The sequence below is a fragment of the Gallus gallus genome, chromosome 3 (genome assembly GCF_016699485.2).
Source record: "Gallus gallus isolate bGalGal1 chromosome 3, bGalGal1.mat.broiler.GRCg7b, whole genome shotgun sequence".
In the NCBI taxonomy this organism is placed as follows: Eukaryota; Metazoa; Chordata; class Aves; order Galliformes; family Phasianidae; genus Gallus; species Gallus gallus.
Window position 1 is genome coordinate 5,509,503 of NC_052534.1, and position 25,323 is coordinate 5,534,825.

Sequence of the window (25,323 nt, forward strand, 5' to 3'; positions counted from 1 at the left end):
CCTTTTGTGAAGCTCTAGCCTGGATTGTTTACCAGGGCCACACAAAGTGGTTTGTTTCTCTGGATGTCATACAAACAAACTCGTTTTCCTGCTCACAAGTCTGCAACAAGCTCCAAGCTCTGTCCTACTGTTGCTTCTCTCCTGCTCTCCGGCCTCTTTGTTCTGTAGCACCCACGTAACCCACACCTTCGCTCTCTTATGTCCTATCTGTTTTGCTCTTTCAACTTTTGAAGTTGTCTTTGGGAGATGTCCTTGTTACCACCCACCAGGACTTCCAGAATAACTGATTTTTGCCTGCTCTTGTTGCGTTCTGTATTCTACTAGGCTGCACCAAAATGAGCTCTAAAATGACAGTCTGAGCTGCTCAAGTATAATGGTGGCTTTGAAGCCAAGACCTGTACTTGCTTCAACGAGCAGCTCTAGCAAAAGTGCAGCACTTTCTAGTGAAGATAATGGAAAGAAGGCACTTTTTAGTGAGCGTCCATCCTGCAGGTTTCTCTGCTGGAGGGAGGCTGCTGCCTTTGTAGCACGCAGCTCGCAAGCAGCTCTGCCACAGCACGCCAGCTTATTGCCCATGGAATCATGAGGGCAGCGAAATGGCAGGCAAGGAGCTGAATTCCCTACTGCTTGGACTTCATCCTTTTCTAATTATGCTCTCATGGCACTTCAGAGAAAAACTCAAATACTGGATGGGTAGGTCCTGCAGCTCAGCGTTGCGTGGGTCTGCTCTTCTGCCGCTGCTCCTTCCAGGAGTTGTGCTGGACTAGGCGAACAGATAAAGCAAAGAAATAGCGCGGCTGGAGTGAGTCCACTGTGGGTGTCTTTCGGACTTAAAGGCTTTGGAATTTTGTTTGGTTTTTATTTGGTTTGCCTTTTTTTGTCGCTTTTAGAAAAGCCTTTCACGCAGAAAGCATCCTAATTTATTTGGAACCATTAGTGGGTGGGTGGTGCATGCACTGTGGGCTGTGGTTTCATTGATAGGCTCAGCCTCACTAAGTAGACGACGTGTTAAATGTTTTATTTACCCCGTGTGCTACCTGTCATCTAATCAGCTTTTGTTTTTGCTGCATTTTGCTTGTATTATAGCAAGAGTAAGTGATTTCATGTAAATTAAAACCACATGAAACCTTTTAAAGCCATTTTAAAGTACTAAATGGTTTTGCAAATAGGTTTGTCCAACAAAGATTGGAAAAAGAACTCTTTGCTTACCCGTTTACTCTTTTGTATGCTTATTAGAAACCCCCCGTGTGACACTTTCATCAAACATTGCATCCTGGTACTCATCTAGAATGCCAAAAGTAATTTATACTATGCTCAAGAGTGGTTTGCATAAACAGGAGGCAGTTAACAAAGAATACAGTTTTGAACTGCGATTGCAAATGTTATTTTATAAATTACAACGCAGATGCACAATGAAATCAAAGCACGTGTCCCTGTGATGTTTCCTCACTCGCCTGAAGCATAAAGCAGTGTTGGTATTAACTATTATTGCCGATGCTTATTGCTGCAATCATTTCACTGTGAATAATATTGTTTCTTACAGGTGGATCGTATCATCTTCTGCGTCTTTTTGGAGGTTGACTACAAAATTTTCAAGAAGAAAATGGGCGAGTTTTTCCCTATAGGTAGGTATGGTAATTGAATGCCATCTGACTGCAAAAAACAATGCAGGAAGAGGCAACAGTCGGCATCCTTTCTACTTTCACTGCCTCAGCCAAGTATTAAAATGTGAACTTTCTTTAGAGATGAGCTGCACAAAGAGGCTGTGATGCTGGAGAAGCACAGGCGATTGAAATCTGTGAACTGGTAAAACTGTTTGTGATGCTGTTTTTGCAAAGTCAAGGCCTGCTTTTCTATGCTCAGCACTGCTGGTTTCTTCAATCCTTACTGTAATCCACATCTCTTCCTTAAAGCTGGTGCGTGGCACTGGTTCCCTTGACCGGGAGGAAGGTGATTTGCACTAACGTATATAGCTTCTAGTGTATATGGCTTTTCCATGCACACTGTGTATGTTTTGCTCTTTCGTTAACAGTGCAGGTAGGGTTTCTCTGCATCTTAAAAGATACCACGGGGGGTTAGAGCCCAACTGTGTCTGAATGGGAACTTTAAACCTGAGCTGTCCCTGTGCGAGAATGAATTGGAGAAAGATGGCTCTCACCGGAGCACTTGGGAAATGTTAGCCATTCATCTTAGGTTTCACACAGGAGGTTACTTTCTAGAATGCCAGAAAACCTGGTAGATAGTAAATTTGTTCACACCCCTCCTATAAGTAACTGTGATTTATTTTTATCGTACATCACTAGCAATCTGTGTTAGGGTAGGGGGGTATTTTTTAATCAACCCTAACCTTCTCCCATTTCATTTTGTTTTCTCTGACATCAGTTCTGCTATATGTGATAAGATCCAGATTTTAGTCTTTTTTTAATCACCCATTTCTGAAATGGCAGTCACTTACACGCTCCCCACACTGACTGCCTGGTGGAATGGGCCTGTGAGTAATGGGAAGCAGAGCTTGGGTGTGTTGTGAGATTCTCAATTAATTTTACTGGGCCATGTTGTCATAGTAGCCACAGTGGATTTTTTTTTTCCTTTGACTTTTACTGGTAGTGTGGATATTGTGATGTTCCTGTCTTATCTCACTAGAACTAACAACTTTGTAATCTCCAGTTTGCAGTGATCTCAAACCTACAGACACACTGAGTAATTCAGGTTGCATAGGATGGTGCCTAGCTGTGTAATGATATTCTGGGCTGGAGCGCAGTGAACGTTCACTTCAGACTGCATTCACATCTCATCTGGATAGTGTATGATTTCTATCTTTTTCTTTGGTCAATGTACACATTGGACAAAATGGCAGTGCCCTGTCTTCTGTTGCTGGCTATGTCTCTGCCTTTTGGATTAAGGGAGAGTAAGCTACCGTGGCAGTCTGTTAACAAATCAGAGCGTTAATACTCACCTTTATCACTGAAGTCTTTGAAATTCCAGATGAAAGCCTTGTGTTGTTACTACAAATGTAAAGCCCACTTGGGTTTGAAAGCCCCGGAGACAATGAGATGCTTCAGGTACTGAAGCGTGACAAAACTAAAAGGGGAAAGAGGGGCTAAAAGGCAGATCCACTTCTTTTTTTGTGTTGTCAAAATATGGCATTGTTGAGATCTTGAACAAAAGGAGGGTCTGTTTGGTTAGATGCCACAGTGTGTAAAGACTTCTTATTGCCTTATGCTACACAGTGCAGGTGATACGTTGTACCATAGTTCTGTCATTGTAAAAGCACGTCTATTTCATGCATGCAAAGCTTTAACATTTTTATTCTTTTTTTTTTTTAATCAAACTAAAACTGGGAATTTGTACATGACTGTAGTAAGGTAGCAGTGATGGGAACCCTCTAATGTGCAGGAACATCCATCAGTTGGCAGGTGTGTGACTGTGGAAAAGGACCATCTGATGCTCATGCAGACAGCTTTCTGGAGAAGGATGCTTCTCAGCACCCATAATTTGGTATTGGTTGCTAAAAACTCTTAGGACCTATTGTCATAGGTTTTCAGCTGCAACTTTCTCACCATTAATGATTCTGATAGTAGTTTTGACATGCTTTAATAGCCCCAGTTTCCGGAAGGACCTGAGCACCTACTGGTTGTTAAGCAGGAGCTTTAAAAAGCACTAAGCTGGCTTCTAAGTTTTTTTTTCCCTGAGTTAGTGAAGGATTTCCTGTGTTCAGGTCAGCGTTCAGCAATTTGGGAGATCTGATTTTAATCTCTTGTAATGCCACGGATGTGTGGTATACTCTTACAGGAGTCACTTAGATGTGCAGCTTATGAGGAGAGCAACAGAAAAGATGCATACAAACGAAATGACTTCGATAGTGTCCCTGGAGAGAAGATGAGTATCTGGGTCTCTGTCTCAGAGGAGTGCCCTAATGATTGATGTTCAGGGTCAGGCTTCCTTTGCTCTGCTGAAGTGGCACTTTTCTGCTTGGTACCATCACAACAGCGGATAGGTTGAAGTTGGCCCCATCATGAGTTGTCTGTAGCTGAATGATGAGGACATCAGCTGTAGGTCTTAATGGTGATCACCAAAGGACTGTTTCTTCCTTTTTTCTTTCTCTTGTCCATTGGTATTTGTATTCAACTCTAATGTAAGCTCCAACTAGTTCTCCACAGACTCTCCTCCTGTAGGGGAATATTCCATCTCCCTTCAAGACCGGCTTCTTCCACAAAGGATTCGGTTTGGTTCTGTCTCAAGGAATTACCTACTGTCCATACCTTTGGCAATAAATTCCTGATATTTAGACCCTGGAAGGAGCTGCCAAAACTGCCATGGCATTTTTTGTTTGTTTGGTTGGGTTTAAATGATTCTATTAGTGTAGTAAAACAGAAGTCTCTAAGGAAAGATTTGCCCTAAATTTGAATTGATAGCAAGCTATCTGAGCATTCACAGGAAGGAATAACACTGAGATATTACTTGAGGCTTAGAGAAAAAAGCATTGAGACGTTTTTAAATGTGCATCTCGCATTCAGAAACATTACAAAATATATCTACATTAATAGATGTGGACAAAAATGCTTAGAAAGAAGAATATATTCATGGAGTTATATACATAAATAGTTATTACTTTAAACCTAGTGCATTAATAAATCCAAAAAGACATCCAAGTGCTTAAGCTAGTCAAGTGATAATGAAATGAAGCTAGAGTTACACCTCAGTGCATTAGAGTAAGTGGAATATAGATACAGGGAAATTGTTCCATTAGTTGAACATATCATTAGACTTAGACTTGTGAGAGGGATGCCAAAGAAATTAGTTGAGTAATAGTACTGATATTAAGACAACTGCCAAGAGCTTTGTCATTTGCAAACTTTAAGTATATAGGGGAAGAAGCAGACTTCTAAGTAATTTCATATCTTAGAAGTGTAACATAGCTGTTCAGTAACGGACCAGTTGTCACAGCCTCAGCATTTCAGATCCAATCTTAGTAAGCAGTAGCCTGTACAGAGCCTGAGTCAAAGCCAACATGCTCTGAGGGCAATGCCATATAAGCTTTAACTCAGATCCAGGGTCTCATCCCTATGATGGCCCAGAAAAGTATTATTTTAGAAGGAAAAGTGTCCTGATTCACACAGAATTTAGTGTAGAATCTCTGAGGTTTTGCTGAGAAGTTCATGAATGTCCTGGTAGGAAAAGAGCAAGCATAAAAGACTTTTTGTCGGACAACAGCCAACCATTGGTGCTTTAAAATCAATTGCTGTTTTAGCTCATGGTGAGACAAATGGTGATTTTTTTTTCTTTGAATCAGTTGTGTTCCCTCTCTTAGTGGAATGAAATAGCCCAGACATCCTCTCTTCAGCTGCATAGTGACATTCTCTCTGGTTAATCTGAGATGATGTGTCTCGCTGCATATCCTTCAGGCAAATAAAATGCCCTCGCCTGTAATCCTGGCTCAGATATGTACTTCTTACCTCACTGGATTCATTGCTACTGGTATTATGTGTGAGCTTTCCAGGAAAGCCGCTGATACTTGTATCATTTTTTCTCTTGGAATTCATTGTCTCTTCTAACACAATTCTGCACAGAGCCTGGAATCTAGGCATTACTTTTATTGCTAAATATATATTTGTAAGACCTACCAGGAAATGGTATGAAAACGTTCCCCTTGAAAATCTGGGCTTGCTAACATTTACCTTACAGTTATACGTGCTCCTCGGTTGCTATTCATGTGAGTAAAATTAAGCATGTTTGTACACGGTTGCCAGCTGGAGGCAGAGGCACCTTATTTTTCTCCTGTGTCCTGTGTATAGCTAGCTATTTAGTATGTCAGATACATAATCTTGTAGAGACCTTTGGCAAATGCTTATTTTTCACGGTGACTATTGTATATTATGAAAGGTTTGTCTTAAATTGCCGTGTTTAAAGTATTCTGAATCTACCACCTGTTATCAGTGGATTGGAAAGGGAAATCATTTTTTCTGAAAATGTTCTTTAGACAAAAATAGTGCCATAAAAGGTACATGCTATGAAGCTGCCCCGTTCCAGGTGATATTACTCGTACTAGTTTAAACACAGTAACAAAATTGCATCACTAAAGCATCGCTAAAATTGCTAGAGAGGAGAGATTTGCAACCAATTGATAGATGGAAGATGCAAGCTTTTAGACTCTGTGTCCTTTCAGAGCTAATTGAAAGGATGCTGAGCCCAACAGCTTGTTCTTTTATTTTTTTTTTGTGAGCCATATCAGTTGGTGCTGAGAGAGAGAGAGAGAGAGAAATTGCTTCTTGAAAAGCTTTCTCTCCCTTCTATTCCAGGTTATGACATTTAGTGTGTTTTCGGCTTTTACCTTGCATGCCAGAATGCTATTCACCCTATCCAAAGCAATGCGGATGAGAACTACTATTCTCTGTTAATCTTCCTATTACTTGAGGAGGATGTGATGTGCAAATAGGAAGTTGTGCATAAATGTGCAAATATCTTATAATTGCAGAGGAAATTTGTTGTTAAGAGATCTACCAGGCTTGGAATCAAATTGGAAACTGTCTAAATGCCTGAATGAAGGGCTTTGTTTTAAAAAGGCAGATCCCTGCACTAATACGTGACTGAACTGTTAAGCAGAGTTTGTAATTGCTGTGCTGGTGTTGAGGAGCATCCCCTCTCCACTTAATATGGCAGAACCCACTGGGACTACGACAGGCCTCAGCGTGAGCAAAGGAATCATAAGTTAGCCTTTTGTAAGTAATTCTATAACAAATGGGTAATTCGTTTGATAAATTTTGCCTCTCTATTTGCATTTGCAATGTTCGCGAGCAGATTCATTGTGTTAATTTGTCACCTGAATGTATTCCACAAAATATTTTTCATAGGCTTTATTTTACTGCATGGATAGGTGCCAGGTGGCTTACTGGAAGTCCCTGATACCCTTTATTGGAGGTCTGGTCTGGGCAGGGGCTCGTATGTTAAGTCACACAGCTGTGGCTCATGGCTGGTTCAGGCCACCGAGGCTTTGGGGTACTGGGAGGCTTGGCTAAGGGAGCCTGCAGGCCTTTGGTCTTCACTTGCCTGCCGAGGCATCCTGAGCATGCTGCTGGGCTCAGCTGCTTTCCTTGTCTCTGGGCAGAGCTTTTGGGTCGCCACATTCACAGCACATGAACACTGTGCCTCTTCACCCCTTTGAACCAGAGGGCTGTTTGGCCACCTGCCCTGAGCTGGAGCATTCAGTGCTCCACCCCAGCTTGGAATTCTGTGGGGAGTCCCACGTTCGGGTAGAGATGAGTGAAGCTTTTTCAGTGAGTGAGAAGGAACCGTAGTCTTGGCAAAGCTGTGGCAGACTGATGATGATTTTGCATGGATGCGAAGTGCTGACTCAGTGGCGGACCACACGGCAGAGGTTTGAAATCCCCCCCCAAATCCCTCTGGGCTTTGTATTGAGGGGTGTCATCCTCCAGTGCACTGTACAGGACCCCTCCCTGAAGGACCTGAGTCCAAACTGCTGGGAGGAGGCACAGCCTTGCTGTTTCCAGTGGTGGTTGCCTGTCCCTCTGCAGCACAGTCTCCTAAGGAAGCACAGCTGTCTGGGGGAGCAGGAGGAGCCTGCACACCACAATAGGATGATGGCTTTGCTCTATTTCTCTCTCAGAGCACCTGCAGATTCTGACAGAGTGCACTCCAACGTAAATAGCTCGCTGTAAAAATTGTTCTCAATCCAAAAGTTTCATATAGCCATAAGGCTTAGAATACCCATCCATTTCAAGATGTGTCTGAAACAACTTACCTCGTAAAATCAAGCTAAGTAAAATCTGAAGGTGTTCATAGAACTGTGAAACTAATTTTTTCTATTGCTTTTTGTCTTAATTTGCCATGACAGTGACTGTGCCAGTCCAACCACACGTTGAGGTTGCTTTCTTTGCCCTTTCTGCCAGTGTCTCCGTCCTACAGATGGTCTGTAGGGGCAGCAGGGTGAGCAAGAAGCAGCTCAGGGGCAACTTTGGAGACAGAGACCAGGAGAAGGATCCCAGCTCCTTCTAACACATCAGTGGGTCCCCAGTGCCTTAGGAACGGCAGTGCAGAGTTCTGCTTCAGTCTGAATCATAACGAAGCTTCTTGGTATGATCTCTTCTGAATAATTTCCTGGCAGTCTGCTGACAGAGTACTGCTCCAGTTTTTGGTTGCATTGCAAGTATTGGTCACCTCAGACGTGGGGCTTAAATCCTCTGATTGTACACTGTTCGACACAGGCTTGTGGTATTGTCTTCTGCTGTATGTGGGCTATAGTAAGTTGTTTGCTTGCCTCATTCTTGTTAGCAGCAGCAGCACTGCTTGGATCAGGGTATGGACAGACAATGGGTCTGTAATATATTTCTGTGCTCTTGTCTTGGTTTTGGTCTGCAAAGTGAAGTGCTCCCTTTTTTTTTTGTTTGTTTGTTTGCTCTGATAGTGTTTTGTGAATGTTTCCCTTTCCTCATATTGCGAGACTGATGATAGAGCCTGCGGTTGTTCCAGAAGGTAGGGGAAAATGGCTCTTTTGCACTCCAGATATCTGAGCTCTTCTGCTCCTGGGGGATAAGGATTGCGTTGAAACAGTGAAATGGCAGGTGATGAAGGTGCCCTTCAAGGCACAGGGGTTGTGCAGGTATGCAAGGACTGGGCTGCTGCATGTGTTAGCAGTGTGGGAGAGGGCCGGGAAGATGATGAGTGTGGTAATTACAAGGTGAATCTGGAGCCACTATTTGCTATTTCTTGCAACACAAGAAATGCCAGGATATATTCCAGGAAATGATGAATCCGAATCTATATTTAAAAAAAGGAAAGGTAATTTTCTACCCAACACATAGTTAGGGAGTAGGAACACTTGCTGTGAGGTGCTGCAGACACCGCAGGAATTAAATACAGTTGAAAAGGAGATTAGCTCAACCAACAGAGGACTGGTCCGGCAGTGGCTATTAGTCACCATCATCTGTAAGTGATGTGATGTGCTCAGGAAGAAGCTGGTAGTGGGGAGGGAAATGTTTTGCTGTTCTGTTCAGTCCTTTGCACATGGATGCCTGGCAGAAGGAGGTGAACAAGCGTAAGCCTTTTCTGTATGACGTCTTCCAGGTATGCAATTTTGAACAGGCACCTTTTCTTCCTGCTGCCTTGCATAGTGTTGTAGATACCATGTAAAACAATGCAAATGCATTTCACGTCATGCTCAAAAATATGCCATCTTCTCTGGACACTGATGCTGAGTCACTTCATGTGCTTGAGTGCTTCTAATTGCAAAGGATGCTGTTAAATTTGTGTTTGTCTCATTTGATTGCCTCTGTCTTAGGTTACTGATGAGATTTTGTTAGAAGCTTGTATTTGCATGTGGTGACACATTTCTGAAGCATAACATTTTGTGTGTGAATGCTACGCTAGCATATTGATGGGTGAGAAATCCACTTCAACATTTCAGTAAACAAAACTCAGTTGTTTTCAGTATTTTAAGGCGTCGAAGAAATAAGGAAGTTTAGAAATAGGTTCTTTTTTTTAAAAAAAAAAAAACAGATGCATGTTTTTGCAAAGAGTGTAAGGTGGAAGCATCTGGGAAATAGAAATTCAAATCTGATCCTGGCTGTGAGCACTACTTCCTGCACTGCAGCTCTGCTGTCCAGTGCGCCCACAGTGGGAACAGCCGCGTTGCCTTTGTAGGCACCTGAGGCTCATACGGGTATATGCCTTTTACTGCAGATTGAGTGCTATGATGCATAGAAGGCATCTTTGTGGTGACAAAAATAAAAGTGTAACTTCTTAGGAGGCTGGTACTACGGATTTCTATTTGATATGGATTCAAAAGCTACAAACATTTTACATTCAGTGAGGCTCTGGTGTTGTGGGACTGGTGTAACCAAGCAACATGGGAGGAAAAACCACACTGATGCTGCAGGAAGGCCGGGATGTGCAGTGTATCAGTGGAAACTTCTCTGTAATCAAAACAGAGTAAACAAAATTTCATCAGGCTTGCTTAGCATCAGGTGGGAGTTTATGTAGTACCTGTTGTTCTGTAAGGAGGATTACAGGGTACAAATGCTCGGAAGCTCCACTTCTCCTTCCAAAGCAGAAGGATGCTCTGCTTTTGTTGAGGATTTTCTTTTTCTGAGAATATTTTTTACAAGTAGATGTGAATCAGGCCTTGTCTCGGCTGATCTCAGCAGGGAGAGGTTTCCAAATCTCCTTTTCCTCAAAGAAAACATTCCCCTTTTCTGTGCTGTTGGTCAGTCGGTTGTATCAACTCTGCGGAGAGCAGACTTGCAGGGCTCAGAGCAGCCAAAAGAGCTCATGAGCTCCTTCATTACTGTGAGCCCTGTGTACACGCAGGATTTGTCAAGCCCTAGGGTGTTCACGTGTGCCTTACTATGCTACCAAACTTCTTTGCTGAGATGTAGTCTGTATGCTATTATGAAGCTCCTGTCAGGTATCAGCAGTGGTCCTATGCTATCCAAAAAAGGGATTTTTTTTTTTCCCACTTAAAATGGGTAATAGATACAGTGTTAGAAAGCTCGTCAAGCTGTTAATATAATTGTGCAGATAGGTGGGTGAAGCTGTGGAACAAAGTTTCAGAAAAACAAATGTGGTAAAGAGGAACAGGGACAGTGAGTACTCAGTCTTTTCCACTGCAGGAAATCCAATATTATCATGGTTTAGGTAGTTTGCAGCAGGCTGGTAGCCTGGTTCATGCTGCCACCCACTGCAAGATTTGACAGAAGAAGCTTTTCATTTGAGCAAACAGAGCCTGCCCTAAAATGGGATCCGTTGTCTTGAAACTGTAGTGCTGCACATCCTCTGTTCTTCTAGTGAGAGCCGTATGGGCAGATCATCAAGTAAGTCCCTGCCAGGCAAATGCTTGAGGGCAGGAACCTTTTCAGCCAGAACCCTTCTTTAACACAACATAAAAAGCTCAATGGGATGGCTGCAGCTCTCACTGCTGTAAGTTTTCATCCATTTTGGATAGACTTTTTTTCTTGAAGGCATCAGTATCATAATCCTCATTTTGTCCCTTTAGCCTCTTGTACTGCTCTGCCCATCCCATTGCTCTGCTTGCCGTGGTGCATATATGCAGGCTACAGAAGGAAGAGGTCTGGTCCTGTTGTGCTCTCCCAGCCCTTCTGCACAGTTCGGTCTGTGCAGCCACACTTGCATGACAGAGACAGCTGAGACACGTGGGTAGGATGGAAATCAGGGAACAGCAAGAAGTGCTGAGAAGATGAACAAATGCTGAAGGATGAGATGAAGAGGTTGAGGAGAAGGGAGAGGAAGGTAGGAAGGAGCATGTAGCATGCAGCACTGCTGAGGAGCGCCAGGAGCCTGAAATGCAGGCCCTGAGTACAGATGAGACAGCTGCCTCGAGCAACTTGGAGCTGACTCTGCTGTATGAGCTCCACAAGGTGTGCATAGTTAGAAATTAAAGGTGTTTGTATAGCATTGACTCTCCCCGTGCTAACGTGAAGAACAATGCAAATAGAAGCGTGAGCAACAAGGAGGAGGTGGTTTAATGGCTTTGGGGATTAGCAGCGGTATTTAGAGCCTTTCACCTCTTTGTTCCTAACATAAATCTTAACACAGATTGATGATTTTAGCCATCTGGCTTGCACTTGCTTGTATGCAGTGACTAGTGAGACAGAGAAAGAACCTGACCAGTAAGGCAAAGGAAAAATATGTATATGACAGAAGGCAGCATCTCTTTCTCCTTTGCCAGCAGGAGCTGGTATGGTGCAATCATTCTGTTTCACCAAGTTCAGCAGGTCACAAGGGAGAGGGGAATGAAGAGGTAACTGACATCTCATGATACGTGAATATACCATGAAGCCTGTAATTTATACAAATGTATACATGCCGAGCAAATTGCACTCAAATGCAAAGCTCTCTGATCTTTTGAGATATAGTTAACCCATGTAACGTGAGAGTTAGAGGGCCAGTTTCAATCACAGGTTGATTCTGAATTGTAAATTATTTTATGTGATTGGAAACTGTTTTCCTGTGTATCACCTACCTAATCCCTTGATTTTATGAACTATAGCTGAACTAGTAGCTGTAAAACTTTGTGCCTTTAAATGTATGAAACATTTTGGATTAGATGTCTTCCTCGTCTCCTAGGCCTTCTAAATACTGATATGAGTTTTCTTGGTGGTGGGCTGACCCATGCAGAGGGTCAATGCCAGTTTTCCTCTTGCTCCAGCCTGCAAGATCTGTCTTTTTTTTTCTTTCTTTCTTTTTTTTCCCCAGGAAAATCTTCTTGGTAGAGTTCCCCAAAATCTAGGGTTTTAATGGGCAAAGCCTTGTGAAGGGCCATTGTTCTGCTCTGTCAAACATAAGAGTAACCAAGAATGACCATATGCATGCAAGACCAAGTGCAACAATCTCAGGCAATGCTTGTGGCTGAGTGGCTGGAACACTGTGTAGAGGAAATGGACCTGGAAGTACTGGTCAATGCTCAGAAGGCCAACGGCATCCTGGCTTCTATCAGAAGTAGTTGCCAGCACAAGCAGGGAAGTGATCATTCTCCTGTACTCAGCACTGGTGAGGCCGCACCTTGAGTACTGTGTTCAGTTTTGAGCCCCTCACTGCAAGAAAGACACTGAGGGCCTGGAGCGTGTCCAGAGGAGGGCAGCGGAGCTGTGAGGGGTCTGGAGCACAGTGTGATGGGGAGTGGCTGAGGGAACAGGGGTGTTCAGTCTGAAGAAGAGGAGGCTCAGGGGAGACCTTATTGTTCTCTACAACTACCTGTAAGGAGTTGTGGCGAGGTGGGGGTTGGCATCTTTATCCCATGTAACTAGCAGAAAGACGAGAGGAAGAGGCCTTGAGTTCCCAGAGGAGATTCAGGTTGGACATTAGGAATTACTTCTCTGAGAGAATGGTCATATGCTGGAACAGGCTGCCCAGGGAGCTGGGGGAGTCACTGCCCCTGGAGATGTACAAGAAACGTTTAGATGTTGTAGTGAAGGACATGGTTTAGTGGGAAATATTGGTGATAGGTGGACGGTTGGTCTGAATGATCTTAGAGGTCTTTTCCAACAGTGATGATTCTGTGCACACACTACAGCATGCTTTCCTATTCAATGAACTCTTTCAAGGGTAAGAGAAGAGTTACAGCAAGCTCACATCTGGGCTTTCAAATGTGAGCTTGGGTAAGAAATTTGGCCATGTTTCTTCCAGGCAATGAATACTGGCATCAAAGACTGACTCTTGGGCTCTTCGGTGATTTTACTTGATTTTGTTTTGGGACTGACAGACTGGTTTGCTTTGGTTTGAAATATGCATCACTCTAGAAAGCTTCTTCTACAAGGGGTAAAAACATGCATATGGAGCAAGAAAAATAAACCTTAGTATTACAGATCTAATTTATAGCAATCTTGGCACTCATTTAGTCCTATATTCATATGTATAATAGCTTTGGTTAAAAAAAAAAAAAAAGAAAGAAAAAAACTTTTACATGCTTTTATTTCTTCACAACCAGTAACCCAGAAACTGCCTGTAATAACATGCTTTTGGGAGAAAAGTGAAAGATTTTTGGAAAAAGATTCCTAAAATAATGTTTTTCATCCAAAATAATTGGTTTTGGCACAGAGTTCTGACAACTAAATGTGGTGTTTATCACTTTAGCTAGCCACACCAAGGTCAGTGAAAGAGATCGCTTTATATATGACAGAGAAGCACTTCCACCAGATGCATTAGTATTTTAAGAATAAGAATTATAGACACATGAAGTGACTGGGGAGTGCTGTGTGCCAAAAGGAAACTCAGATTCAGATCCAGGTTGGAATAGAATTTTCAAAGGCACCACAATGACCTGGAGGTCATGTCCCAACATGAGCAGGAGCCCACCTCCCATTTCTGGAAGTGATGTAAAGACTACACTGCCTTTCCCAGGAAAAAAAAAAAAAAAAAAAAACCACACAAAAACAAAACAAAAAGCAGCGCTTAATTCACAATTAGTTCACAAAAGCAGTCTTTGACTCTTCGTAATTATATTGCATAATGACGACTTCGTAATAACGCCAAATTTCTTGTCTGTGTCCATTATCACCAACTTAGAAGCTATTTCTGTTGCTCTGGGAATTTTGTATTCCGAGTCACTTAGAGAACTATAATTCAGAACTTCCACAGAAGAATGGGTGATATATGTATGTTAGGATGTTATATTATGCTGAGTTAGTGTCATGTCTTAGATTAATTTGAAATTTTATCCTGCTGGCTTCATTATAAACATTTCCATGGGAAGAATATATTATTGGAAATGGATTAATGAATAAGCTTTGTATTAACCAAATTCTTTCTGAGTGGTTTGTTGAAAAATGTCAGGACTGTTTCAGAATCCTGGCCCTATTCAAGTCAATGGCAGGGTTCCCATTGGCTTGCTTCAACAAAATTTCTCTCTTCTTGATATCAAAGACTACTTGTCAGAGCTCCTTAAAGTTTCTGTGTACAAATAGGGGTCAGCATGCCTTTTTGAACTCCAAAGCAATTGTTTTTAGAATAAGGAGGAAGGAGGTGAAGTATGCAGCGACTTTGTTCAGTCTTGATCTTTTGTGCTAGATTGAAGTGTGCTCAAGAAAAACCTGACTTGTTGTCCTTTAGTGTCTTCTGGAAGTCCTGCCCTGCAGAGCAGGTGTAACTGCTATGGAAGATGGTGAAGGATGGATATAGATCCATCTATCTTAGATTTAAAAGCCCCCATGAAAAGTCTCATGCTTTAAAAAGAACTGCCAGTGCAGGCCTCTATTATTTACTAATTGTTCCATTCTGCTTGTACTTAAAATGTTTCAAGCTCCAAATTTTGATGAAAGCAGATCTTCAGTCATCGTAGCAGATGTCACAGCATTTGAATCTCAGTGGAGCTTGTGGTGTAAAGATCCGATCCTGTAAAATAGGACCTAAATACTACTGTTAGTTTCCACTGCCATTGATCATGGTACTGCAGAACTCCTTGGGGTTCAAATGATGTAAAAACATATACATACAGAACTTTGAAAGATGTTATGCTTTAGACAGAAATCGTAGGCTTGCAGAGTTAGCACTTGCCCAAATCCGTTTCAGAGGGTATAAATACAGTCCATAGACTGAGGAACTTAGTTGAGAAACCCCTATGGTCATTGAACTCTCTACTAGATGATTAAGGCTCTGGAATGTTGTTTTACTCAGACGTTAACTAAGGCAAATCTGTTTTGTTCAGTCCCACTACTTCACCCCAGAGAAGTCTCATGGTATGAAACTACTTCATTACCAAAATGTAACTTTTTGCAAAAGGAACCTACTTTCTTCATAGCATCAAAAAGTTTTTTTTTCCCCATCTACCTCTAGATCTCCCTACAAAGTGTTAACTGGGAGAAGGCAAGCTAAGATATGTATAGTTTGAATAACGGAATATTTTATTTTGTATGTTTCCTGATTTTTTTTTTTTATTTTTATTTTCTTGACAGATGACAATGAAGAGACTGAAATAAGTGAAGAGACAGGTGAGTAAACAATATTTTATGCTAAAGCGTGTAAATTTTGAGAAGCATGAACCAAACTGGAAGGGTTCGTAAAACAAATTGCCTTGGCTGTGATATGCAATGCCAATCATTTATTGCTAATGTTACAACAGTTATCTTTGGTTTTTAACAGCGCAGGGAAAATGATCCCTGGTAGTATATAATGCATATTAAGAATGGCTGAAATTAACTTTTTAGTATCATCTTTTCTGAGCTTTTTTTGTTAGTGTCTAGTTTGAACATGAATGGGAAATAATTAGAATTCTACAGTCTGTTTGTAAAAAGGTGTGGATACAGCAATTCTTGAGTCGTTTGCAATTGTGATTAGTAGTTGTGATTTGTTTGCAATGACAACAGTAGCAAAACTCTCCAGCAAACTCTTGAATAAATGGAATGTGATTGGACAGTATTTCAAAGAACTCATTTCCATGGAGTCCACTAATTGACTATTGGAGTACTCATCTTGCTACCACTTGCCAGTTACACATCAGCCAATTTTCAGCTCATCTAATGTTGCAGTTGTTCAGCCAACGCTTTTTAGCATCTCAGAATGCTGCAGTATGTGGTACAAAAAAGCTGCATGAAAGTGTATTGTATACACTGTCTGGATGAGGAGCTATGAGATATAGTTTAGTAGCTTGTGGTAGCAAGGGTAATGGGAGGATAGTTGGGCTAGATGATCTTGTAGGTCCATTCCAACCTTGTGATTCTATGATTCTATGATTCACTGTTCTCCCCCTGTTCCAACAGGACATGCTATGTGTTTTTTCTGTGGACTTGAAGTCAAAATGACTGCCTATATTTCCCTTCATCCTTTTCCATGTCTCTCTTGAAGGTTGTTGTAGTGTTATCCTTTTACCAGCTGTCAGGGACTTTTTTTTTCTTAATAGATGATAAAGAGTAGTGCTAAAATGACATCAACCAGCTCTTCCAGCACATTCAGGTGAATCCCATTTCACCTAATTAGCACACCTAGTTCCTTGAAGCTATTGTTAGCCTACTGCCTTTCTGCTGCTCCTATTCTTCCTAAACTCCACTTGTATGTGTGGATCTGGGAACGGGCTTTTCTGATAAGCTGGGCACCTCTAACTTTCATTTTGTCTATTACTAGGTTGCCTCCTCCATTCACCGGCTGAGAAATACTTTGTCTGAACTAGCTTTTGCTCTTGGCGTGTTTGTGAGATCCCTTTGTGTTATTCCCTATGTTCCTACCTAGTTTTAACTGCTACTAGTATGCAAATTCAGCCTTCCTGATTCCATCCCTGGGTACTTCTCTATACTCTTTTTGTTGCATGTCACTCACCATGTTTTTGTGTTGCAGTTCCTTGACCTAAACCATAGAATATCCCAAGTTGTACAAAACCCACCAAAGATCACTCAGTCCAACTCCTGGCTCTACACAGAACCACTCAAACTTCAAACCCTATGTCTGAGAGTGTTGTCCAAATGTTTCTTATACAAGTGAGCCTTCTGCTGACATCCCACCTTTCAGCACAACCAGATGGGCTGTTCCTCACTCATCAATTCCTGGACATCCTTCTTTGTGCCGTCTCTGTGGGCCATTCTCTCTAATGAGCAGGAAGGTCCTTACTCTGCTCCTTATCCTCCCAGCCTTCCCCTGAAATCAGTCATCTCATGTTTCTCAAAGCCTGACTTTTCGTCTCTGGCCAGGTTTGCTACTGATTCTCCCATGTTTGACAGTACTAAATCAAGCGGGGTATTACTCCACTTTGTCTCTTCTAGAATTTGCATTATGAAATTGCCACGAATACAGTCCAGGTGCTTCCAGTGCTATGTTGTCCTCACAGCAGTAGATTCCTTAAGGGTTAAAATTGCATATGAGTACAGAAGTGTCCGGTCAGAAGACTTCTGCTAGTGTTTGAAGAAAGCTTTATCCACTTAATCTTCTTGATCAAGCTTTCTGTAACAGAATCCTACCACCATACCCTGCATTACTTTCTCTGCTGACCTTTCCCTAGAGGCTTTCAATGGACATCTTCTGTTTTTTAAGAGATATCTATGCAGTGTAGGACCTCCTTTTAGATGTAGCATAGCTCTCCCTACTCTTCTTCTGTGCCTCTCCTTCCTGATTGCTTGTACCCATCTGTGACAGTGCATGGATGTGTACTACCTCTCAGGTCTCTGCTACCCTGATCCCATCACAGCCCAGTGAATATGATGTGTTGGAACTTCCAGTTATTTGCTTTGTGAAAGGATATGAGAACAGGAAGGAGAGCCGCTTGGAAAAAGGCAGAGATATGCCAGCCAGAAAACAGAGGTAAAAGCTCTTGAAGCACTGTGTTGGCTGCTTAAACTGGCAAGATTGTCCTGAAGACAAGTGGGTTATGATGATTTATGCAACAAGTTAATTAGCTTAGAAATTATAAATTCTTTAGTAACAGTGGATATGCATAAATGTGCAAACATGGATATACACAGATAGTTATGTGTTACTGTGATGGATTAACACATTCTTTTATGGCTTTCTGGACTGTTGGTTTTATTACATATAATTGTAATTACTTTTTGGTGTCAAGATTACTGGATAGGAACTTTCAGAGATTTTAATACAATTAGTGTGATTAATATAGTACATAATATAATATACATAAAAGCAGGAAAATGAAGACTGTCATTATACAACAAACATTTGCCAAAGATAACCCTCAGTTGAATTTTCAGTATTCATCCAACTTTTCCAATTTCATTTTTTACAGTAATCATGGCATGTATGTTTTTATAAGTCAATTATTTTGCATTTTTTCTCTTGTTGCTCTCATGGAGATTATGCAAATTACATCGTTTTTTAAAGCATTTAAAATTGCAATTAAAAGGGAGTATATTTCTACACAATAGCCGATCGTCTTTTTTGCAAAATAAGTAAATAATTCTTTTTGCAAAATAAATAAATAAATAAATAAAAATTTCTATAGCTTAGCCAGAAGTGGTTGGGAGTTTTGTCATTTTGTCCTGTTTGTGTATGGTTGTGGTTTAACCTAACAGACGGCTGAACACCATACACCCTTTTACTCACTCATCCCTCTCAGTGGGATGGAGGAGTGAATCAGGGGAAAAAAGGAAAAGTAGAACTCATAGATGGAGAGGAAAACAATTTACTAAGAAGAGGAAGAGTGAAATAACAGTAATGATAATTTTAAATATATGTATACGTTTACAAAACAAATGATGCACAAAACAATTGCTCACCACTTGCTGATGCCCAGCCAGTTCCTGAGTAGCAACAGCCCCCCTGGTCAACTTCCTTCCGTTTTGTGGGTTTTTCATATGATGCCGTATGGTATGGAATATCCCTTTGGCCTGGTTGGATGGGCTGTCCTGGTTCTATCCTCTCGCAGATCCTTGTGCCCCTGTAGCCTCTCTCACTGGCAGGACAGCATGAGAAGCTGAGGAAGTGAAATGTCCTTGGCTCCGTACAGCATTGTTCAGCAACAACTATACATAGGTGTGTTATCAGTGTTGTTTTTCTCCTAAAGCCAAAACATAGCATCATGCCACACATGATGAAGAAAATGAACTCTGTCCCAGCTAAAACCAAGACAGGGTATGAACTTTTTCATGATTGCAGGGTGCATTTGCAGAAGTTATAAATGCATCTTTAATTTCTGCACTGAGGGGAGTTTTGATTTTTTATATTCAGATAGCTTTCAGTTTGAAAGAGTTCAACTTTTCACAGTTCTGAGGGAAAAATTATCAACATCTAGTTGCCACTTCAAGTTATTAATTGAATAATCACTCTTCATTCCACTTGACTTCATGGGCCATGACTGCAGCAGGTGGAATCAGCAGTTGGCACTAATATTGACGATCCTGTTTTGTTGAGCTGTCCATATCCTGCCTGCTTTGGGGTTATTTCTACAGTTCTTGTGGTTAAAAAAAGCCACTTTTAAAAAAACTAAAAGAACTTTTGGACTCATAGAGAGCACATTCTAAATTTCAGCTGAATCTCTGTGTCTACAATTCGTTGTTGGTTTGGTGTTTCTGAAAGGCTAATATCTAGCCAAAAGAAAATAGGGAGGAGCAGAGGGACTCAAATGAGATGTAGATTCATATCTGCACCAATTTCAGTGTGAAGAATGTAGTAGAATACTGCAGATTTTACAGAACCAGACCTAATTAAAACCCAGTGCCAAGAGAGTAAAAAAAAAAAAAAAACCTGATTTTGGTTTGGTGTTGGCTGACGTTGGTGGGAATATGTCCATTAGATGCTGGATTAGAACTTGGGTACAGCTAAAGAATTAACTGGGAGTAAGAAGTGTGCCTTATTGAGTGATGTACACGTTATGAAAGTTATCTCTTTCTTGTGTTTCTACCACCCCAAAGTACAAATATCTCATTATTTGCAGAAAGGATTTAAGTCCTATGTTTTCTCTTCTAAATAAGTAGTAAAATAATATTAATTGCACGTCTGCCAGGTAATTTCTATTACTATCTATGTTAACACTAAAATCAGACAGATATGAACGATCATTTTAATGAGTTAATCACATAACATCCCTGCATATTTTGGATATACTAGAATAAGAAAAATATTTAAAAGTAGTAATAGCCCAGTCTTAGTAAATATACACACTCAAGACTGCTCTTCTAATGGCATTTAACTTGCAAGGTTTTAACCCATGCGTTTGTTATTCTGGATGCTGTTTCTTGTTGCAGCTGCTAGCTTAACTGCACCACTTAATTCAATGAGTTTGGATATTAATATGTTTCATACTTCTTGCTGCTAGAATGGCTTGAGCCAAGAGAACAGATTTGGTAATGCCAGGTACAGAATTATATGCTTCTGGATCTCAGTTTTGTGAGTAATATCCTACGTAAGCAAAGAGAAGGACCGGATGACCTAATAGCCTTGTCTTCCTTTAACTTCCCTGTTTTAACGCTGCCGATTCATGATGCTTAATGCTTTAAGCTCCATTAAAGGAAGATTATTCTAAACTTTAACTTCAGAAGGACTTGGTTTTTATAGCCATAGCTTCACATACCTAGTTGTAGAAGCGTGCAAAATAAGCTCTAATACTGCCATAATTATGTGCGCAATTGCAGTGATTGTATCCGGAAATTACAGAACCGTGTGCTATTATGAGAAGCATAGTCCAGATACACAGTAATGCTGCATTATTATGCACTGACATAAGTTTAATTCTCTTACCATAAAACCAAAACAAACAAAAAAATGCACAAAAAAATCTCATGCAAAAGTGTTTCAGTTCTGATGCTGTTTTCTTCTCTTTGGCTTCACTCCCCATGTTGTACTGAGGCCTTTTGACCTCACCTGAGTAAACGTTGCTGCCCACCTGTCATATTTCTCACCTAATAGTTGTTCATATGCATTGCCCTGCTGGTTATGCCATTTCTGTCCCAAGTGTCTGTCCCAACTGTTAGGTTTAAGTGGTTTGTTAACCCTCTGAATTAGCCTATGAGTGGGAATGATGTCTCCTAGTGTTAGAGCTCAGAAACCTGACCATGATTAGAATAGCTTTGAAGATGATTGGCTCAGACACCTATGTAGGTGTTCTGTTTTTAAACAGAAAGCGGCAAGCAGGATTCCATAGTATTTGGCTACTTGCTCTGAAAGACATACACACTACTGTAAAGCACAAACGGTTAAGAGTTGTATTTTGACCACAACAGAAGTCATTATTTTGAACCTTGAAGGAATCCCTTTCCCTCTCTAAGATGAGGGAAAACTACTAAAAAAAAAAAAAAAAAGAAAGAAAAAGAAAAGCAGTGAAACTGCCATTGTAATCTAATTCTCCTGGGATAGCACCTCTGTGTCCTTTAATGAACATGAAAGGTTCTGTATAGAGTGCAGAAAGGCCATTTATTTTGAGAGGGTGACAGCCTTCTCCCTTTCTGTCTTTGTGCTGACAATTAAGATGTTGGTTATACTATCTAATGTGTTCAGATCCTCCTGAGAGACCTGGCTGGACACTTGCACTTAAGCTTGATTGACATTTGACTTTTGGGCTTGGGGGATGTCTCGCAGGTTTGCTAGATGATAAAATTTGTCATTGGAGGGGTGAGTGTTGACTGAAACGCTCCTATTGATTTGGTCCCCTGATGTGAATCATGGTTAACCTGCAAAGGGAAAATAGCAGGTAGTGCGAAGTGGCATTAGAACCAAAGAGGCCATCCGTCAATATGGTAGATTATAAATATTCAAGTTATTTTTGAAGAGAATGGGAGAGTGTTGGCAGGAATAAATCTTTAAAAGCCTGGTTATTTTTCAGGATCTCTCTTTTGCATTGAGTTTTTTGTTGAACATCATTATTGCTCTTGAGTAACCTCTGTAAAAGGTTGACAAAGTGCGTATTTCATGCTTTTTTGCCTTTCCTTTTCCCCACAGTATTACTTATGGTTGCTTCTATATTCTCACCAGCCTAGAAATAAATAGATCTTAGCACTTTGATTTCATCTAAATATTGTAATTGAATCTCAAATTTAGATGAACAAATGTGATGACATGAACATGGTCCTCTGTGAAGTGCTGTCGAGAAAGGTTCCTGATGGCAAGCTAAACATCAAAGTGTGCTCTACACCACTTATTTACTGATCTTTAGAGGCCCTTCATGCTCTGAACTATATGGAGTTGTATATACAGAAATTTTGTGTTAGAAGCAATTTTTAAGGACAATATTCACTTTGGGCTTTTGGACCTAAAATCTAATGTTCACTCCTTAGAATTAAACAAATGAAACTGCGTTCATTTGCTCACATGCAGATTTCCATTTTAGAGTTTTGTTGACATTTTGAGCTGCAGCTTCTTGTAAATTTGTGCCATCTTCTAAGTTCATAGCTGCTCTTTCAGGATTTCAGTGCAGCAGAGAACCAAGGTTCCCAGGAGGGCAGGCAGAGAATATTTCTGAGTAACTTCCTGGGTTCCATGTGGAGCCAATAGTTTCTCTCTCAAAAGAACATAGTATTCCCTTTCACACTGCAAGTTCAGTTTTCACATCCTTCTTTATTTTTGTACTTGTGTTTGGAAATTCTTAGCACTTGGGTTCTCTATACATGTAGGATATGGAAGGGTAGTATCTATAGCTATCAGCAGAGCTGAGTCCTGTATGAGGAACTGTGCATCTTGTTGCTGAGAGCTTTTTACATATCCAGCAACATATACAGTACACGATTGTGTGGGGTATGTACAGCAGCAGAAGAGATCAGATTGTTTGGAATATTAGGCAATGTATAATACTCGTCTGAATTTTTTCCCCCTTTTTTTTTTTTTCCTAATTGCTAATTAGCTGGTTGATTTGAGGTGATTCTTACTTTCTTTCAGCATGGGAATAGGGCTAAATCAAGAAAGGCCACATGCTTTCCTAAGTTATCTGGTTATAAGTATTCAAAGATGTCTTTTCATCATGCACGTAAAACCTGTTTTCTTTAGGTTTCACCCTCTCCCAGGCCCTTAGCTGGCCATAAGGAATTGGGAGGTCTGATGGAAAGTCAAATGACAGAAAGGCATTTTCCCATGGCTGCTAAATAGGTTCAATATATGCAATGAACTGAGTTTTATGCATCTGCTGTTCTCTGCTTTCAACCTAGAATTTGGTTAAGTGGCCATTTGAAGAATATTCTAATTAGTGAGCCTTCTTCCATTAAATGTCTTCATTCACAACTACCTTTTATGGTTAATTTCCAGCTTGGCCTTCCTTCTGTGCTAATAGGCTTTTTGTGCTGCCAGTTTGTACTTACATGTCTATCTTAGCAAGCAAACAGCAACTTGATGTTTATGTTAAGATGACAAAAACTCTGATCAAGTTGTACAAATCCTCTTAATTTTTCAAACGTAACTGTCTAATTTTAAGTGCTGTGGACTTCAGTCACTACAAGTAGTAGAAACCTTAAACTTCACTGCATCAGTTACTCTTTTACTCAGAAGGATTTCCTTTTCCTTCATCTTCCTGTTGCTTTCTGCCTAATGGGTTGGAAGGCTTGTTTTTTTTCTTCTCCAAAAAGAACATTTCTATCTCATAAAACTTTCATTTCCTTAACTTTACTTCGCTATCAAACTTGATTCCCTGCCTCTCCATTTCATTACCCATTTCAGTCAATATTCATTTGTTACTGTATTATTACAGTGAATGGAGTATTGAGCTGAGAGGGAATCATTTCACCACAATTTTATAATACAGTTTAATATATATTACATTAAAAACTGCAAATTAAAAATTATAAACTTTTCTTTTCCTGAAGATCTTAAAAGCTTGTTAAGAAGTAGGTCATTTTAACATGATCTTTCTTCCCTGCTGTCATGGCAAAGTTAGACAAGGTGAAAAGATACTTCTTATGATCCTTTTCTAGTATGTGATGCAGTAATTAATTTTCATAAGAGAAAGATGGACATCAGGCACTGAATGGAGCACCAAGATAAAATGTATTCACAGTTGTGATCTCACGTGTGGTAAAATTTGATATGATAACACCATTTCAAAATAATATATTTAATATTTTCCTTTTATATTGTAAAGGATTGGACCCCAAAGGCCAGCCTCTGTCTCCCACCAAGTGCAAAGCAGAGCAGGCTGAAGACCTACAAGATGATGCTGAAGGTAGGTGGTCTGACCACTTTTCAGAGCTATTACTAAATTCTACATCTTGGGGGAAAGGCTGATGCTGAGCTCTTGAGGGAAAAAAAAATGGAATACTTTTATTTAAGAATGTTATTTGCACACACTTGGAAAGTTCCTTCTGGCCTCGGTCATGAGACTTTAATTCTTCTGAGGTGTATTTCATCTCAAGGTAGATTTAGATTTACAAATGCAATTTTTACTGATTATTGCTGATATAAAATGGAAAAATGTTGCTGTTTTATGTCTAATCTGTTCTGACTTTACATAATTAATAATATAAAATGTAGTGTTGCACGGTGTTTGCGTCACAGTCATTGCTTAAGCTGCTCAAGTAAATCGACTACCCACAGCAATACACAGAACAATAAAATTCTATCTTTCCTCCTCTACAAGTGAATTTTACTGTGTCCCTTTCTACTCCACTTACGGCATTCATGGATTCAGACCTTATGTGTTGTACTACATATTTCCATGGTCAGAAGTCACAGATGCTTACCATTATGCCTGTGTTGTTCTGAAAAGTGCTTTCCTGCATTTGAGTCTTTCTGAGCACAGTCTACGTCAATCTAAAATTGGATCAAAGTATCTTTTCCTAATGCGTATCTCATTGGTAGAGTTGCTAAAAGATGTTAACATCAAAGATGTAATTTTCAATGTAGAGTTTGACTTTGCTCTTCAATTTGTGGAAGAACAAAATGCCCACATGCTAGAGAATTCCCCTTAGGTGAAATAGTTAAAAGGATGAACCTTAATCTTTAATCCATGACAGTTCCTTATCATGGATTCTCTTTGACCTAATGTTCCTTAAGTGACACATCTCATTCTGCACCTCAACCGGTGGCTCCATGTTCTTCATCATTTTGACCTTGTGCTGTGCTTTCAGCTCCTAAAATATTCTGATGAGGGTGTAGTGTGAGTCATAAAGAGCAGAAAAATGTTAACATCTATCACTTTAAGTAACTGCTAGTAACATCCTGTCACTAACATTGTGACTGGTTGTTAATGGCAAGTACTTAAAGCAATAGCTGTCATCGCCTGGAAGGTGTGGGGAGACCCAAGAAATCTCATCTTGACTGGTCTTCTTTTCTTTCTTGTTGCACTAAACCCAAATGAAGTTAAAATACCAATGTATATTTGGATTAGAGAATTCTATGATGACAAACCACATGGCGATTTGTATGCGGGCTAAATGGGGTGTGGGATCATGGTGTCGTTTTCCATATTCCTAAGTATTCCATAATATATATACTGGAGTA

The 25,323-nt window shown here is 40.5% G+C and overlaps 1 protein-coding gene across 9 annotated transcripts in view; it reads left to right on the forward strand.

The window, feature by feature from the left end:
• Window positions 1-25,323, forward strand: part of MACROD2 (MACRO domain containing 2) — an 838,556-nt gene that overhangs the window by 743,920 nt on the left and 69,313 nt on the right. For all 9 annotated transcript variants that reach the window (XM_015283424.4, XM_025149218.3, XM_040697783.2 and 6 more), the window contains 3 exons: window positions 1,544-1,625; window positions 15,423-15,458; window positions 23,966-24,046. In XM_015283424.4, coding sequence (XP_015138910.3) covers window positions 1,544-1,625; window positions 15,423-15,458; window positions 23,966-24,046 — 199 coding nt within the window. The remainder of the gene's footprint in view (window positions 1-1,543; window positions 1,626-15,422; window positions 15,459-23,965; window positions 24,047-25,323) is intronic.